Consider the following 15,113-nt stretch of genomic DNA (forward strand, 5'->3'; position numbering starts at 1 on the left):
TGAGAGAAAAGGTGAAACTTTGGCAGGAGGAATTCTACTTTTCAAGACTTTCTCGGAAAGTCCCTTACTGTGTTTGGATCAGTTGCTTACTCCTCAGTCAAAGGTGTTGTCAATGGGGGGTCATATTGGCTGCCTCCTCCCTAGCCAGGAAGTCCTCATGGGTGTGATGTCATCTGCTCCCCTCCCCCATCACCAAGAGGCAGAAAAGGAGCTTTCTGTTGAATGTAGTTCCCCTGTGTGCTCACATGGTTCAGAGAGTAAAGCGGGGATTTAAATGTTCCTTAGAGTCAAAGCTCCTTGGAGATGCTTGGTTCTGATATTTTCCTAGCATACTTTGCAAGCATTTTTGTGCCTGTGTGTGTGGTCCCATGATGAGGGATGTCAAGGGGAAAATTACTAGCTTTAATAAATAAAATATAAACATGTAATTTTTTTAAATCACCAGCTCCCTCATGGCGAGGCACAGTCTGCTGGGGATTGTAGAATGTGTTTGTTTTCTATCCTTCTAGATGCTACAGAAAAGCTGGTGGGTCCTTTAATTTGGGAAAGAAACATTATATAAGTTCATGTAGCCGACTGTTTTCTTGAGACAGGATCTCATGTAGTCCAGGCTGGCCTCTCACTCAGCTCTCCAGTTACCCCAGGCTAGGCTTGAAGTACTGATGCTTCTGCCTCAGTTCCGAGGTACTGGGTTCTAAGTGCGCTACCACACCTGGCGTCTGCTGCTTATTTGTCTTTTATTAACTGAGTGTTGAGCCCACAACCTGGGTCCCCAGGGTAAGTGCTCCATCACTGAACTACAGCCCTGGCCTTTTCCTTAATGCTTATTTCGAGGCAGAGTGGCACTGGCTGTGCAGCGTAAACTGTTCTTTAACTCAAAAGCCTCCTGTCACGTTCTCCTAGTAACTGAGGGGCAGGCATGTAAGGGGACCATCTTACCCGGATTATCTTTTCCCTATGTGTCTGTCTACTGATCAGTTATGTATATAAAACTATTATGTACCCGTATTCTATCATCTGTCATCTACCTCATCTATTTGTTCTCTATGTAAGGCACTTCTGTCAATCATTCATCTGTCATCCATTTATCACCTATCTATTGATTTACCCTATCCACCTATGTAGATCTATCTACTCACCTACCTGTTTTCTCTGTGTTTATCTGTCACCCATTTGTCTGTCCACCTACCTACCTATCTACCTACCTACCCACCTACCTACCTACCTATCCATCTACTTACCACCTACCCACCTACCTACCTACCTACCCACCTACCTACCTACCTACCCATCTACCTACCTACCTACCTACCCACCTACCTACCTATCTACCTACCTACCTACCCACCTACCTACCTACCTACCTACCTACCTACCTACCTACCTACCCACCTACCTACCTACCTACCCACCTACCTACCCACCTACCTACCTATCTACCTACCTACCCACCTACCTACCTGTCTTCATCCACCTATCCATCTCCTTTTCATGTTCCTTTCTGGCATCTTCATGCATGCATCATATGCACACTGAGATTATTACACAGTTGCCCTCCTTCAGTCTCTTATAATTCTCCCCCCAAATCTTTCTTCTGCTTCAGAAGTTGTGTGTTTTCTCTCATGCGTAGTATCCACAGAGAGACCGTGAGGTCTTACACATTTACAGTCCCCTCTTTTGTGAGCTCATCCACTCATGTGGCTTCGAGGTTCTTTCTGCACAGGGAACTTTTCTAGTAGTTTATGAGTTCCAGGTGCTTATAGTTGTTATTTCTCTGCCTGTGGCTTAAACCTTAACAGTTGAGTTTAATTTGGTGTGATTGATTCAAACATGAAGCTTTTCCCAAAAGATACAGCCTGTTGATAATATTTGGTGGATGGACCGAGGACACTGACCCCTGTACAAAGTATCATAAGTGCTTCTTCCTCTCACTTCAGCCCCTTCCCTGCCCAGCGCAGTCTACCCACAATACCCCAGCCCCTTTCCCGCCTAGCCCAGTCTCCCCACAATGCCCCAGCCCCTCCCCTGTCCAGTTGAGGCTCCCCACAATGCCTCAGCCCCTCCCCTGTCCAATTGAGTCTCCCCACAATGCCCCAGCCCTTTCCCTTCCCCAGCCTTAACTTCTGTCTGTAGCTAGACTTCCTCCTCCTTTAGTCTTTTCATCCCTCTCCAGGGAGTCTTCCCTTTGGAGACCCAGGAACTCACAGCCCCCTAACCTGATGCCTGTCTTCTGCTTCCAGCCTCTCAGGGGTTCTTGCCCTTGCTGAACATAACTTGAACTCTTTACAAAGTGCCTGGCTGCTCCTCCCTCCTTAGCAATCTTTGTTTTTATGGCCCTAGACTCAATTGCTCACTTGTGTACCTTGTGCACAGCATGTATGACTAATCCTGTGTCAGTTCACACAGGTTGCTGCCAGTTCCTGGGATGTGGGCATCACTAGGCTTACTCTCCTCTACCTGTTGGCGCTCATTGCGCGGAGCCTCGCTCCTCCCCTGGTGTCTACCTGCTTCTTCCACACTTACAAGCACCTCGCACCCATGGCTCAGGTGGCTCTGCCTCCATGTGGCCTTGTCTTGTCTCTGCCTTGGGCACCTAATTTGTTACTGCTAAGTTTCCGGTCGGGGGCCTCTGCCTTTGTGTCCTCAGCTTTCTGATAAGCCTGCATTTGGCAATGAATGCCTCTGTGTTTGTAGAGCAAATGGAATTAATCAGCAACCTTAAAATTAAATGCTACTGGCAAGCAGGGGTAATATATTAGTATACATTAAACATCTTTCATGCAAATGTGAGTTGCAGTGCCTGTTTTGGTACCTGCCAGCTTCCTGTATGAAGTTCATAGCATGCTGGTGCCCATCTCCCCTCACGAGGAAGGGTTCAGATAAGGTGAGCCCTGTGCCCGAGGAGTAATTATGTTCTGGTACAGAATCACCGTCCAATTTGTCAAAACATCATGTGCTCCCAGGGAGCTTTGTAAACACCGGAGGACACAATGTCCAGGTGATTTCCACTATGACAGAGATCAGCTATGGATGAGGGACCCTGTCGCCACCAGCGCTTGACGGCGAGCCAAGTCATAATGCCACATGTTTATCCTAACAGGTACATGAGCCAAGGTGTGCGGGAAGATGTGGCCACAGCGGAGCGCTCCCTGAACAAGGAGAGGCTTGCAGCTCTGAAGCATGCTCTGAACACAATTGGCTTCAGCAGCTTGGTGAGTCTCCTTATCAGGATTTCACACACAAAATCAGCCTCTATCAGAGACAAAGAGTCCCCCATCCCAAACCATTTCCTGAGCCCCAGTGAAGCCTGTTTCAACAGAGAACAGGCTCCCATCGGACCTCCTGAGGCTTACTGTCCAGTGGGAATGGGAGACAAAAAGCATGGAAGGGTGGTAGGTACCAGGAAGGCAGAAATACTAGACAGCACACACTAGCAAAACACTAATGCTACTTTGTTCATTTATTTATTCATTTATTATTTATGTATTTTTATATACGGCTGTTTTGCTTGTATGCAGTACCCATGGAGGACAGAAGAGGGTATTGGGTCTTTAGAACTGGAGTTACATACAGTTATAAGCAGTCTTGTAGCTTGGGGAAGCAGACCCATGTCCTTTGCAAGAACAGCTGTGCTCCTAAACACTGAGCCATCTCTCCAGCCCCACCGTTTCAATAGAAATAGAAATACATGCGTATTTAGAACAAACCAAATAACTGGGTTGGTTCGCCTGTGAGGAGTCTGGCCAGTTTGAAGAACTGTTAAATGACCACCCTGCTAACTAATGCAAGCACTGCTTAAATATCTTTCTAGGAAGGTAGAGAACACATGGGAAATTTTAGCCCACCTCTGTGGTGAAGCAGTTTCTAAGATAATAACAGAAAGACCTGTGGCCTATGCCAAGCTGCCTGGGACTGCTAGCCTTGTCTAGACACTGGGCAATCAACATGTGATGAAAGGAGGCTGGAGAAAGCAAATTTTCATATCTTAAAATATTAATTTAAATAGCCATGTGTCTAGAGGGTACTTCTCGCACAGGTCTGGTTCCAGGAATTAGACATAAACAGTTAAGCCCAGGAGGATGTTCTCAGACGCTGTTCCTGTCTCTGATGTGTTACCGCTGCTCTCTCAATATGGAAGTATTTTGGGTTGTGCCCAAGTCCTAGGGAACAATTAACCAGGGGTCACTAGGGGACGCTGGGATCCCATAGTTCTTGATCCCAAATGTAGTCTGAACTATGGGCTCCTTCTGTTGTTGTTTGGTTGTTTTGTTTATTTTAGAAAGCTGTGTGTCACACTTGCCCACAGGGTTAGCTAATAGGGGTACAAGGGGCAGGCACAAGGAAAGGCAACCAATGACTCACCCTAAATGGATTCACTGAGGCCCATTCTTGAGCCAGGCCCCACACCTTTCAGAGCCTGCCATTCTAGGAGTGACAGGCAGATTACTGGTGTCTTGTTCTTTTAGGCCCAATTATTCGATTTCTACATTTCTGTCTTTTCTGGCCCCACCAACCTGCATACTCTGTGTTTGCAATGGCTTCTGTGATGTCTCTTTCCTTATCCGCCCACCCCTGACATGAAGTTTCTAGAACCCATTTGGAGCAGGAGCACAGACAGGGGCAGGTTACCATTTTTGCCAAAAGATCATTTGCTTGGAAACAGCTTTGAAGTTCCACAACTGATCCGCAAAGGCAGGGCAAACAAAATACATATTCATTTAAATTTAAATAGCTATGTGATTAGAGTCTGCTGACTGGCATAGTAGACAGAGATGGGGTGCATTTTAGCCAAAGGCCTGATGCCCATCCCTTTGTCCTAAGCCTTTAAAGAAATGTGAGGACTAAAAATGATCCCACTTAGGAGTGAGGGCCTCTGTTCATGACAATTCAGAGAACAGTATTTCTGGCAGGCGAGGCCTTTGGAGCAGTCTGCAAGGGGCTGTGGTTCTTTGACACTGAGCTGCAGACCCACACCTGCCTCCGTCTAACCTGAACCCAGCAGCAGGCAAGCTGACAAGGCAGGAGGGCACACAGCACCATTGTAGACTGGATCCCAGGTCTCCCGATGCCGCGGGGAGTGTTTCTGATTCAAATTCCGTGCATTATAGTGTGGGATGCAGTGGCTTTTCACAGCTTCGAGGCAAAGCTCACTGAATCACCACACCAGAGAATGGCACAGGCCCTCCCTGCCTGAACGTCCAGAAGTGTCCATCCTGCCGAGTCCAGTCGGAAAGCCTGCTGTCTGCCACGGTCATGGGCTGCTACAGCTCAGCGTGACTTAATTCCGGTGTCTCCGGGCTCTCGCTTTAAAGGTGGGAAAGTGACAACTCCAGGCTTCAGTCCTTACTCCAGACCCTGCTCCCCTGCTTCCTGCACCTATGTGCAAGGACTGGGTGTTTCCTGCCAGAGCCTGAATCACAATCACAAATTTGCCTTTTGAATAGTGATCACCCAGAACACCCTGATTCTTATCAGAACAGCAGCGTCGATTTAAGGGCAACATGCGCTGAGCCGGGATTTGATTTCGAGCAGTAGGCAGACCGACCTCTGTGGGTTGAGGAGTGGCTAGCCCGCCGCCAGAGTCCTTCTTGTGTGGTGTCATCTCCTCCCTCCTCTGAGCTGCCCTATCTGTTCTCTGTGGTCACGCAGGAGGTGGAGAACCTGTTTGTTATCCTAGCAGCGGCATTACACGTTGGAGACATTCAGTTCACGGCGCTGACGGAAGCGGACTCAGCCTTTGTCTCTGACCTCCAGCTTCTGGAACAAGGTCAGTGGAGCAGGGCCTGGACGGGAAGGTGGCTGCTGTGCAGTTTCACAGCACTGCCAGTAGATGGAGACACAGTACAAAAAGCAGGCCAGCCGCAATAGTCGCTTCTGAGGGCTGAAGCCCTGGGGGAGGGGAGAACCTTTCTTTTCTCTAGGCTTGTGTGTGTGTGTGTGTGTGTGTGTGTGACCTTCCTGTTCTGCACACCTCACTGACAGCATTAGGGAGTCAATGTATACTTCATGTCATGTGATATTATCTAAATATTCTTTGCCCCTACCACTGTCCACACAGTATTTGGGTACCAGGTCATTACCTAAGCATTATAAACACAATAACTTCCCTTTAAATACCATGTTTAAAATCTTGCTCTTTCTTGATATTGCCTTTCTAGCCACACCCACTTAAAAAAATACCCTCAAACCACAGGTTTTTTTAATAAACAGCTTGTTTTCACCTGTTCCAAAGTTACTTAATAAGAATTTTGGAAAAAAAATAATCAAGCCCTCTCTGTGGGGGTGCTGAAGGGGGCAAATGTGCCGTGGCTGAGCCCAGACTGATCGAGACTGCACGAACCTCTGCCGTTCTAAGGCTCCAGATGAGTCTAGTCCGAGAGCGGAAGTTGCTGTCCTTCTTTTTAAGGTGTTTACATGAAGCAGCTGCATAAAAAACACACAGAGCAGTGTTCTTGGTCTCTAGATGCACAGTGATTTCATACTCACAGCCTGTTTTGCTTTCAGTGGCAGGCATGCTGCAGGTGTCGACAGATGAGCTGGCATCCGCCTTAACCACTGATATTCAGTATTTTAAAGGTAAGTCGTTGTGCAAGCTGACTTTTACCTTTGTACAGTTCCTGGGCTGCTTTCAAGTAGGGAAATTAAACACAACTCTGCCTGTCTCCACATAAGGAAACTGTTTGCGTGGGTTGAATGCCAAAAGAAAGGCAGAGGGTTCCAAGCCTGTTTGGTCCCCCATTACTGTATGGGAGCTCTGCCCTGCTCCTGGGAGAGCATTCTGATTAAGTAGCCCCCTTCCTAATCAACCTGTCAGGGCAGAAAAACAAAGCCATCAATCTGCGAGGATTTATTCTCATGAAACATGGACCTTTGTGGGGGCGGGGCAGCCTTCTCTCTGCCTTGTCTGCTCATAATGGGGAGCTGTCATTTATTTCACATTTACGAGGGGTTGACATGGTGCCAAGTGTCCCAAATGTCGTTACTTTTGATCTCACAAATAGTCTCGAGGTGGGCATAGCCATCACTCTCCTAGGAGAGGGAAGTACTCAGATTAAAAGGGGTTAATCGCTGTGGATGCCGAGCCACTGGCAGAGAGGCTGTCTACTTTACAGGCCAGTTTCAGCCTTCTGTCCATTGCCTGTTCCTTGTGAGGTGTGTGTCTCTGCTCAGGGCACAAGGAGACTGTTCTTGTAGATGTTTCAGCTACCCACTTGCCTTTCTTCAGCCTTCCTTTCCATAGCTTTGAGGGCTTGCTATGGTCGCAGGTTTTATGGTCCCCTGACCATTCTGTGCTGAGCTTGGCCACCACCGCGTGGGTCTGACTTGCAGGCACGTTGCTGCTTGGCTCATGATCTCTACCTCTCAGGATACCCCTTCCACACTAATCAACTTTGTCATGATCCACCGAGCTGCTTAGCAGGTAATGCTGGCTCCTCTCCTGCCTCCTGTTTCTCTACTGAGTTAAGTGACTCTATAAACAGCGTCCGTCCTCACTGCCCTCTTGGTTTCTTGTCCTGGACCATGACACCAGTCTCTGTTGATGTTTTCATCTGGACTTTGTTCGTTTTTCCCTCCTTCCATAGGAATAAATAGGAATTTGCTTTTCACCTGTGAGCATCAGTCTTTTTAGAGACACCAATTTCCCTAGAGAAAGCTCCTCCCTGTAGGACAGACTTCTGGGCCCGCCTTCATGGATGGTCTTAACCACTTCTCCATCCACACCTCTGCACTCAGCTACATTAAATGACCTGATGTTCTCAAGACGTGGGACCCTCGGTTGTATCTTTCTGAAGACATTTTTAAACTCACTTGCCACTTACCATGTAACCATATGGTTCCATCTCAATCCCTCCCTCCCTCCCTTCCTCCCTCCCTCCCTTGCCTTCCACCATGTTGTGGTTACTCTTTAGAACTCCTCAATCGTATTAACCTGGAGCTCCAGTGGTACCATCTCCGAGAAAGCTGCACGCGTTTCCCTGCCTTCACAGACGGTTCGACATCCATGGTCTTGACCTTGTTCTTACAAGACAATGAAATTATATTTCATCTCAGCAGCACCCCCTCCATACACCTTATCCCTCCAGCCATCTGGAGAGACTCTGCTGTCCCTGCTACCTGCTCAGCCCGAGACTTAAGGCCACAGGCACAAATCTGTGACACCCCCACCACGCCCATTCACACTCTGTCTCTGTCAGGAATTCTACACTGGCTCTGCCTGTGCCAGGCCACCTTGAACCTCTTCCCTGAGGTCATTCACTGGCCTTTTCATTCCAGAAGCTCTACTCTCTCAGGGTCTCCATCACTCCACTTGAGAATGGCAGCCACTTCCTCCCGAAGGCCCTGCCGCCTCCACTAGCTCCGTGGGTACACCTTGATTGATCTCGCCCTTACTTTCCAGACAGGCGAGCGAGCATTCAGATGCTCTGGGCCGGCTCAATGCCCAGCCAGTGAGCCGCTGTCAGGAAGCTGGCTCACAGGGCCCTGAACTAGCTCAGCCACACAGAGGTGACAGCAGCAGGACCGCGGTCAGATGTTGTAATGATTAGCCAAGGATCTGGCACTTGCTCTGGGTGGTGATGACTGGCGGCTGGTTTCACTGTCATTTTTTTTTTTTTTAACAGGGTGTGCGTGGATGTTCAAGAGAATGAATAGACAGTTTGGTTGGTTTCTGAGGAGGGGGCCACTTGTCCTAATACTTCCTTTTCCTTCTACTCTTCCAGGAGACGTGATAATACGTCGACACAACACACAGATTGCTGCATTTTACCGGGATCTCTTGGCCAAGTCGCTGTACAGTCGTTTGTTTGGTTTTCTGGTTAACACGGTGAATTGCTGCCTCCAGAATCAAGATGAACATAAAAGGTAGGAGCTGCGTATGCTCGTGCCTACATCACCATGCCACACACAGCTCAGGGGCTGGACATGCTGGCCCCAATGTCACCCAGTCAGTCACACACTACTCAGGGGCTATAGATGCTGGCCCTTGGGCTATCCAGCTATTTGTGGTTCCAGGTCTGTGAATGGCAGGGCCGCCTGTTACTCTGCTATGCACACCTAAGGCCTTACCTCTGGGAGATGCTTTGCGTTGCAGCATTGCCCAGGGACAGGCTTCATTCATGCTTCATCTTAGCAAGCTAATCTCACTGGAAGGCATCAGTAATTATGCTTTAGAAATATTAAGCCCCGCCCCACCTTCCCACCCACCAGCACTGATGGATGAATCAAACTGTCTCTCATGCATAGATATGCAAATGGGCTCTCTCCAGAATGAAGGTATAGATGTGGCCTTTTGTGCACCGAGAAGAATAGAAACTTTATGAGTCTAGGAACAAGACAGTCTAAGAATATCAGGAGCTCGGGAGCTGGATGAAAGCCCACGTGTGTCTCTGTCAGAGTCAGTTTGACACTGAGTACAACTCTGCCTTGAGATTCCTTCCTTACTTCATGGGTTATTTGACAAAGTTTCTCTGTGGTAATCCACATGGCTCATACCCTTAATCATCTCTAAGCAGTAGCCTTTCAGGGCTATTTGATCATCTAAAAATTATAGATTTCCATGGCGTTTTGTCAATGAATAACTCCGTTATTATTCTTGTCACTCGTGCTGACATTGAGCAGACATCTGAAGGTCGGATTTCACTCAGAACTCTTCACAGGCATGCGTGCCTTTGAATGGAACTCTCTGAGAACTTTCCCCATTGTCCTAGAGTTCTTTACCAAATCCCTGGATTAAGCCATTTCTTGGAAAATATTAAAATTAGCATCAATTAATGGGAAAGTCCTGAGGTGAGCATAGACATTGTAGGCTTTGAACAAAGGGATATTGAAATTCTTCAGATGTAGCCTTGCAGAATCCCAGCACTCAGCACTGTGTAGTGTCTTCAACACCTGCTGGGCAGTTCAGGGTGGCTCAGCTGGTTTTAGCAGAAACACCTGCCCTGTCCTTGGATGTGACGAGGGCTCCTGGCTCCGTGGTGTGATGAAAGCTTCAGCTCTCGGCCTGTGGCCCTCCATCTTCCTAGCCTTGCCCTCCCTGTGATGCAACACCTAAGAGAAGGGGTATAAGAAATTAAGGAGTTCCTTTTGTTTCTGGGTTGGAAGGGGAGGCTGGCGGGCGGGGAGCGGACTGGTCCAAGCTTGCTTATCAATCAGTGGGCCAGGAAGCAGAGAAAGGGGGATGCTAGAATCCAGCTGGCTTTCTTTCTCCTTTTCACTATTAATTTCATCAAGGACGCTGGCCCATGGGATGGTACTGTCCCTGTGGGGGGTGGGGTGGGAGCAGGTCTCCTTCCCTCAGTTCAGTCCCGCAGATGTACACACCCAAAGGCGCACCTCACTAATGTCCCCGAGCAGTTCTTAACCCTAACAAGTTGGCAAAAGAAGTGAGATGCCACAGCCTGTAAACATAATAATTATCCACAGCTGAAAGCAATGTGCTAAGTTTACCAAACTATCCTTGTAGAAATCTATTCGCACCTTTCCCCGTGTAGATAGTGATCAGTTAATGCTCAATTAATGCATAAACCTGGAACTTCTAGAAAACTTCCACTTGACATTTGAATCGTTCAGAGCCTTAAATTTATGTTTGGAGACACTTAAATGTGTTAGAGAGAGAAAACATGGCCAGCCTCCTAAAAGGTGGACATCTTGCCTTGTGTGTCAGAGTAGAGAAGTAGGTGGTGGTCTTAGCTTCCGAAGCTCTTTGGAACCAGCTGCACGAAGAAAGTGTTCACGGAGAATGCGAGTCATAAACTGTAGTCACACGTTCCACCTCTGAGCGACAGTATCTCCTCGGAACTATTAACTTTTTTTTTTTTTTGCCAAGAATCACCTAAATTTGGGTTTAAACTTCCTATCGATGCAAGGGAAAGTAACTCTGACTCTTAGAAATTCTCAGAACACTTCATGTTTTAAAGATCTGCTTTTGGAATCAGAAAAGTCAGAGGTATTTGCACAACCTTACAATTTTGGTATTTGCCAGCCTTCGTTTGTTTTAAAGTATTAGAAATGCTTTATAGTAAATTTAACCCTCTGATGCTCTAGTGGTAAAAGCTGGCCAGCACACTGAGGTGATGGGCGGGGTAGTCACACTGAGGTGATGGGCGGGGTAGTCACACTGAGGTGATGGGCGGGGTAGTCACACTGAGGTGATGGGCGGGGTAGTCACACTGAGGTGATGGGCTGGGGTAGTCACACTGAGGTGATGGGCGGGGTAGTCACACTGAGGTGATGGGCGGGGTAGTCACACTGAGGTGATGGGCGGGGTAGTCACACTGAGGTGATGGGCTGGGGTAGTCACACTGAGGTGATGGGCTGAGGTAGTCACACTGAGGTGATGGGCGGGGTAGTCACACTGAGGTGATGGGCAGGGTAGTCACACTGAGGCGATGGGCGGGGTAGTCACACTGAGGTGATGGGCGGGGTAGTCACACTGAGGTGATGGGCTGGGGTAGTCACACTGAGGTGATGGGCTGGGGTAGTCACACTGAGGTGATGAGCTGGGGTAGTCACACTGAGGTGATGGGCGGGGTAGTCACACTGAGGTGATGGGCTGGGGTAGTCACACTGAGGTGATGGGCAGGGTAGTCACACTGAGGTGATGGGCGGGGTAGTCACACTGAGGTGATGGGCTGGGATAGTCCTACTCTTCATTTTCTTGTGAGAATTTCAAGCGAGAGTGGGTGCTGGCCAGCTGGACACTAAGGCACCTTGGAAGGAGCCAAGGAAAGCTGGAGTAGATCAAATGTCTCCTCTTGGAATGACCAGCTCATTTCTTAAAGTAAAATGGGTATAATATGAAAAGGCAGCTGTGCTCTCTCTTCTGATTCCACAAGGAAACCTTACAGTGTGAAGCAGGGACATTGGAGGACTAGTCAGTTGAGGTGAGCACAGACTGTCTGTGTTTTCCAGGACAAGCCAGTCTGGAAGATTAAGAGGAGTCTTTCCCGGGCTCCTGTCTGCTGTGACCTTGACATCTGTGTGGCTCTCTCAGGATGCATTTGGCCCTGGCAGAGGCAGGTCAGACTTGAAGCACACTGGAACAGTTTATTAGGCTCAGTGCAGAGTGGCATGGCTCAAGGAGGCAGAAAAAGCTAAAATAATAGTAGTAAGAAGGACCCCGAAACCTCTGCAGCAGCCATGCTTTGTGTTTCTTTAAAACTGTATCATTCTCAAAGTGTGTGTGCACAAGTGCCTACTGGGGTAAAATTTCACTAAATAGCTAAAAACTAAAAACAGCATATTTAGGAGGGATGACTGAGAAGGTAAAACAGGAGCCTTCCTCACAACAACAACAAAAACAACAACACACACACATTTTAAAACTACAGTTTCTAGACGTTAACCCTTTCTGGGACATTGCTTTTTCTTAGCTATAATTTCTTGGCTTTGAGAGGAATGGATGGCAATGTCACTATTAAAAACTGTCGTACCCTATGGCAATGCTTTCCAGACAGGCTCTTGTTTGCCCAGCCCGCGGCAAGAGTCAGACCCTACTTCTAGGCCTTGCCTCTCAATTTCCACTTTCTGTTATCCTCACCCCAGCCACTGCAGATGCCACCCTGCCTCTAGTGACACTGTTGTTCTTCCTGGAATCAGCCATGAAATAGGCAAAGGGGGTCAGAAAAGCTAGTTATGTGTTAGCGCTCCCAGAATTTGGCTTGCCCACCAGGTCCCTAGCTCCTGACACAAACAGAATCCATGCTGTCCTGAGAGAGCAGCAGTGGCCAGCACATGCTCTCACAGAGCCCAGCAAAGGACAGCTGTGGGAAGTTCTTGTCCTGGTCCCCTCCCAGTGCCCAGTGGGAGGCAGCAGTGCTATGGCGTCTGTCTGTCTGTGGGAGGAAGCCTGGCACTCCACAGCACCTTCAGAAGGCACATGAGTGTCACCGAGAGCCGTGGGACCCAAGAAATAAGGCTCCAGATAATGTAGAGGACATAAACCCGGGGCTCCTATTTAGAGGAATTTTGACCTTTATTTTCCTGTGTTAAAAGCACGCAGCCAGTCCTGGCGAGAAGAGAAGGCTGGTGAGCCGACATTGGTGGCGGTCCTCAAGCCTTTCAGTGTCCTCTCTGCTGACCACTGTACACATTTGAAGAAATGTATGTTTGGCCATGTTCTATTGTGTTTTTTTCCTGTTTTTTTGTTTTTATTTTATTTTATTTGACTTGCCATTGGTGTGAGGGTGTCAGATCTTGGAGTTACAGACAGTTGTGAGCTGCCATGTGGGGGCTGGGAATTGAACCCGGGACCGTTGGAAGAACAGACAGTGCTCTTAACCACTGAGCCAACTCTCCAGCCCCCATGTTCTATTGTTATAAAGAGACACCAATGGCTAAGGCACCTCATAAGAGAAGGCTTTCAATTGGGAGGGTGCTTGTAGTTTCAGAAGGTGGGTCTGTAATCACCATGATGAGGGAGCATGGTGCTGGAGCAGGAGCTGGGAGTTCCCATTATGTCGCCAAGTCACAGATAAAGAGAGAGACCAAGTCTGGCATGGACTTCTGAAACCTCAAAGCCCACCTCCAACAACACACCTCCTCCAACAAGGCCATATCTACTCCAACAAGTTCACACTTGCTAACCCTTCCCAAACAGCTCCATTAACTGAGACCCAAGCGTTCAAACAACGTGAGCCTATGGGCCTTTCTCATTGAATCGGCCACACCATGTGATGACTCACAGCCACTTGCCTTCCCCCTCCCACCCCTATTTGTCCTGTATCTTATGTTTTATACTTGTTATTTTCCAGGAAAGGACACACTATCTACCTTTATTTAATAAACACAGCAACAACAACAAACAGGAAACAATGTGAAATTTGTAAGAAAGCCAACATGTGTCTAAGAATCCAATGGAATTGTTACTTTGCAATGAACTCTGACTTTTCCCCCCTTGTGATAGTTTATTGAAATGACGATGAAGATTTAGCTCTCAGAGTCCCAGCTTATAAAGTTGCCCTCAGAAAAACACAGGGCAAATGAAAGGCTGCAGGAAGTTACACAGTAGCAGTCTAGAAATCAGCACACAATCAAGCACTGAGTTTAAAAAAAGATGATTTATACATTCTTTCTTAATCCTATTGAGAGCACTTAATAAATGGATCTGTGTTATTAAATTTTAACCACATCATAAAAAATAATCAAATTCTTGCCATGCATTTGTTAGAAAATGAAGCTAAACTCAGTCAGAGGTTTTTTTTCCCCCACTTGTGAATAATATCCTTTCTTATCATTTGTCATCTTTTATCCTTTGTTAGAAAAGATTGAAAAGTCAAGATGAGTACACAGTTACACGGCAGACATTTACCTGTGGCCACAAGGTAGCATGACTAACACTTGATGTTTACATTTGTAACGAGGTAGAAAAACTAAATGGTGGAGCTGAAAGCCTAAGTCCTTCTTGCTTCCTCGAATAGAAGAGGCCCAGTCCTCCCCAGGCATTTCTTTCTCTCCCCAGTCATCCTCTTTTTCATAATAACTGCGGAAGAACACAAGTTGACAAGAAGTATACCCGTGCAAGCCTGAGGTGTATTTTCTGTGCTTCTTTTTTCCTGATTCCGTGTTGTTTTTGAGACTTAACCGCATCAACCTGTCAAGAGTAGTCTACTGCTTTCACTTGCCGGACTAATTCTCGTGTATGCGGAAACCCCATGTGCAGACGGCTGCTGAGTCTCACAGTTTCCTCAGTTGCCAGCAGCGCTGCGTCCTTGTGCACAGCTTTTGGTGCTTGCTCAGGATTCCCCTGGGCTGGCGGCCTTTAGTGGCAGCATGGCAGGCAGGGCATGAGTCTGCGTTCCTCTGACTGAGCAGCGACTCCTCCAGCAAGACTGCACTGCAGCCTGGAGACTGCCGCAGACGCGCTGCACATTTTAGTCCTATTTCGGGGCCTTAGCATAGACAGTCCTCTCATCACAAGGCTACTCTACATTTTCCCTCAAACTGAGGTTTTCAACAAATCATAAATATGATATTTGGTGGACGAGGGATTGAAGTGATTTTATATTTGACTCTGATATTCTATTAACATCATTGCTCAGTCCCTCTGGGTTTTAATCTGACTGAAATTACATCAATAGTATATTTTAATGTTTTGGTTCTTTTTAATAGATTCC

At 47.6% G+C, this 15,113-nt stretch overlaps 1 protein-coding gene across 1 annotated transcript in view; it reads left to right on the plus strand.

The window, feature by feature from the left end:
* The window catches only part of Myo16 (myosin XVI), a 373,810-nt gene that overhangs the window by 171,144 nt on the left and 187,553 nt on the right, over positions 1–15,113 (plus strand). The window contains 4 exon segments of the mRNA XM_051169490.1: positions 3,101–3,212; positions 5,650–5,767; positions 6,505–6,576; positions 8,721–8,862. Of these exon segments, the coding sequence (XP_051025447.1) occupies positions 3,101–3,212; positions 5,650–5,767; positions 6,505–6,576; positions 8,721–8,862 (444 nt within the window).

Source organism: Acomys russatus, chromosome 27 (assembly GCF_903995435.1).
Source record: "Acomys russatus chromosome 27, mAcoRus1.1, whole genome shotgun sequence".
Lineage (NCBI taxonomy): Eukaryota > Metazoa > Chordata > Mammalia > Rodentia > Muridae > Acomys > Acomys russatus.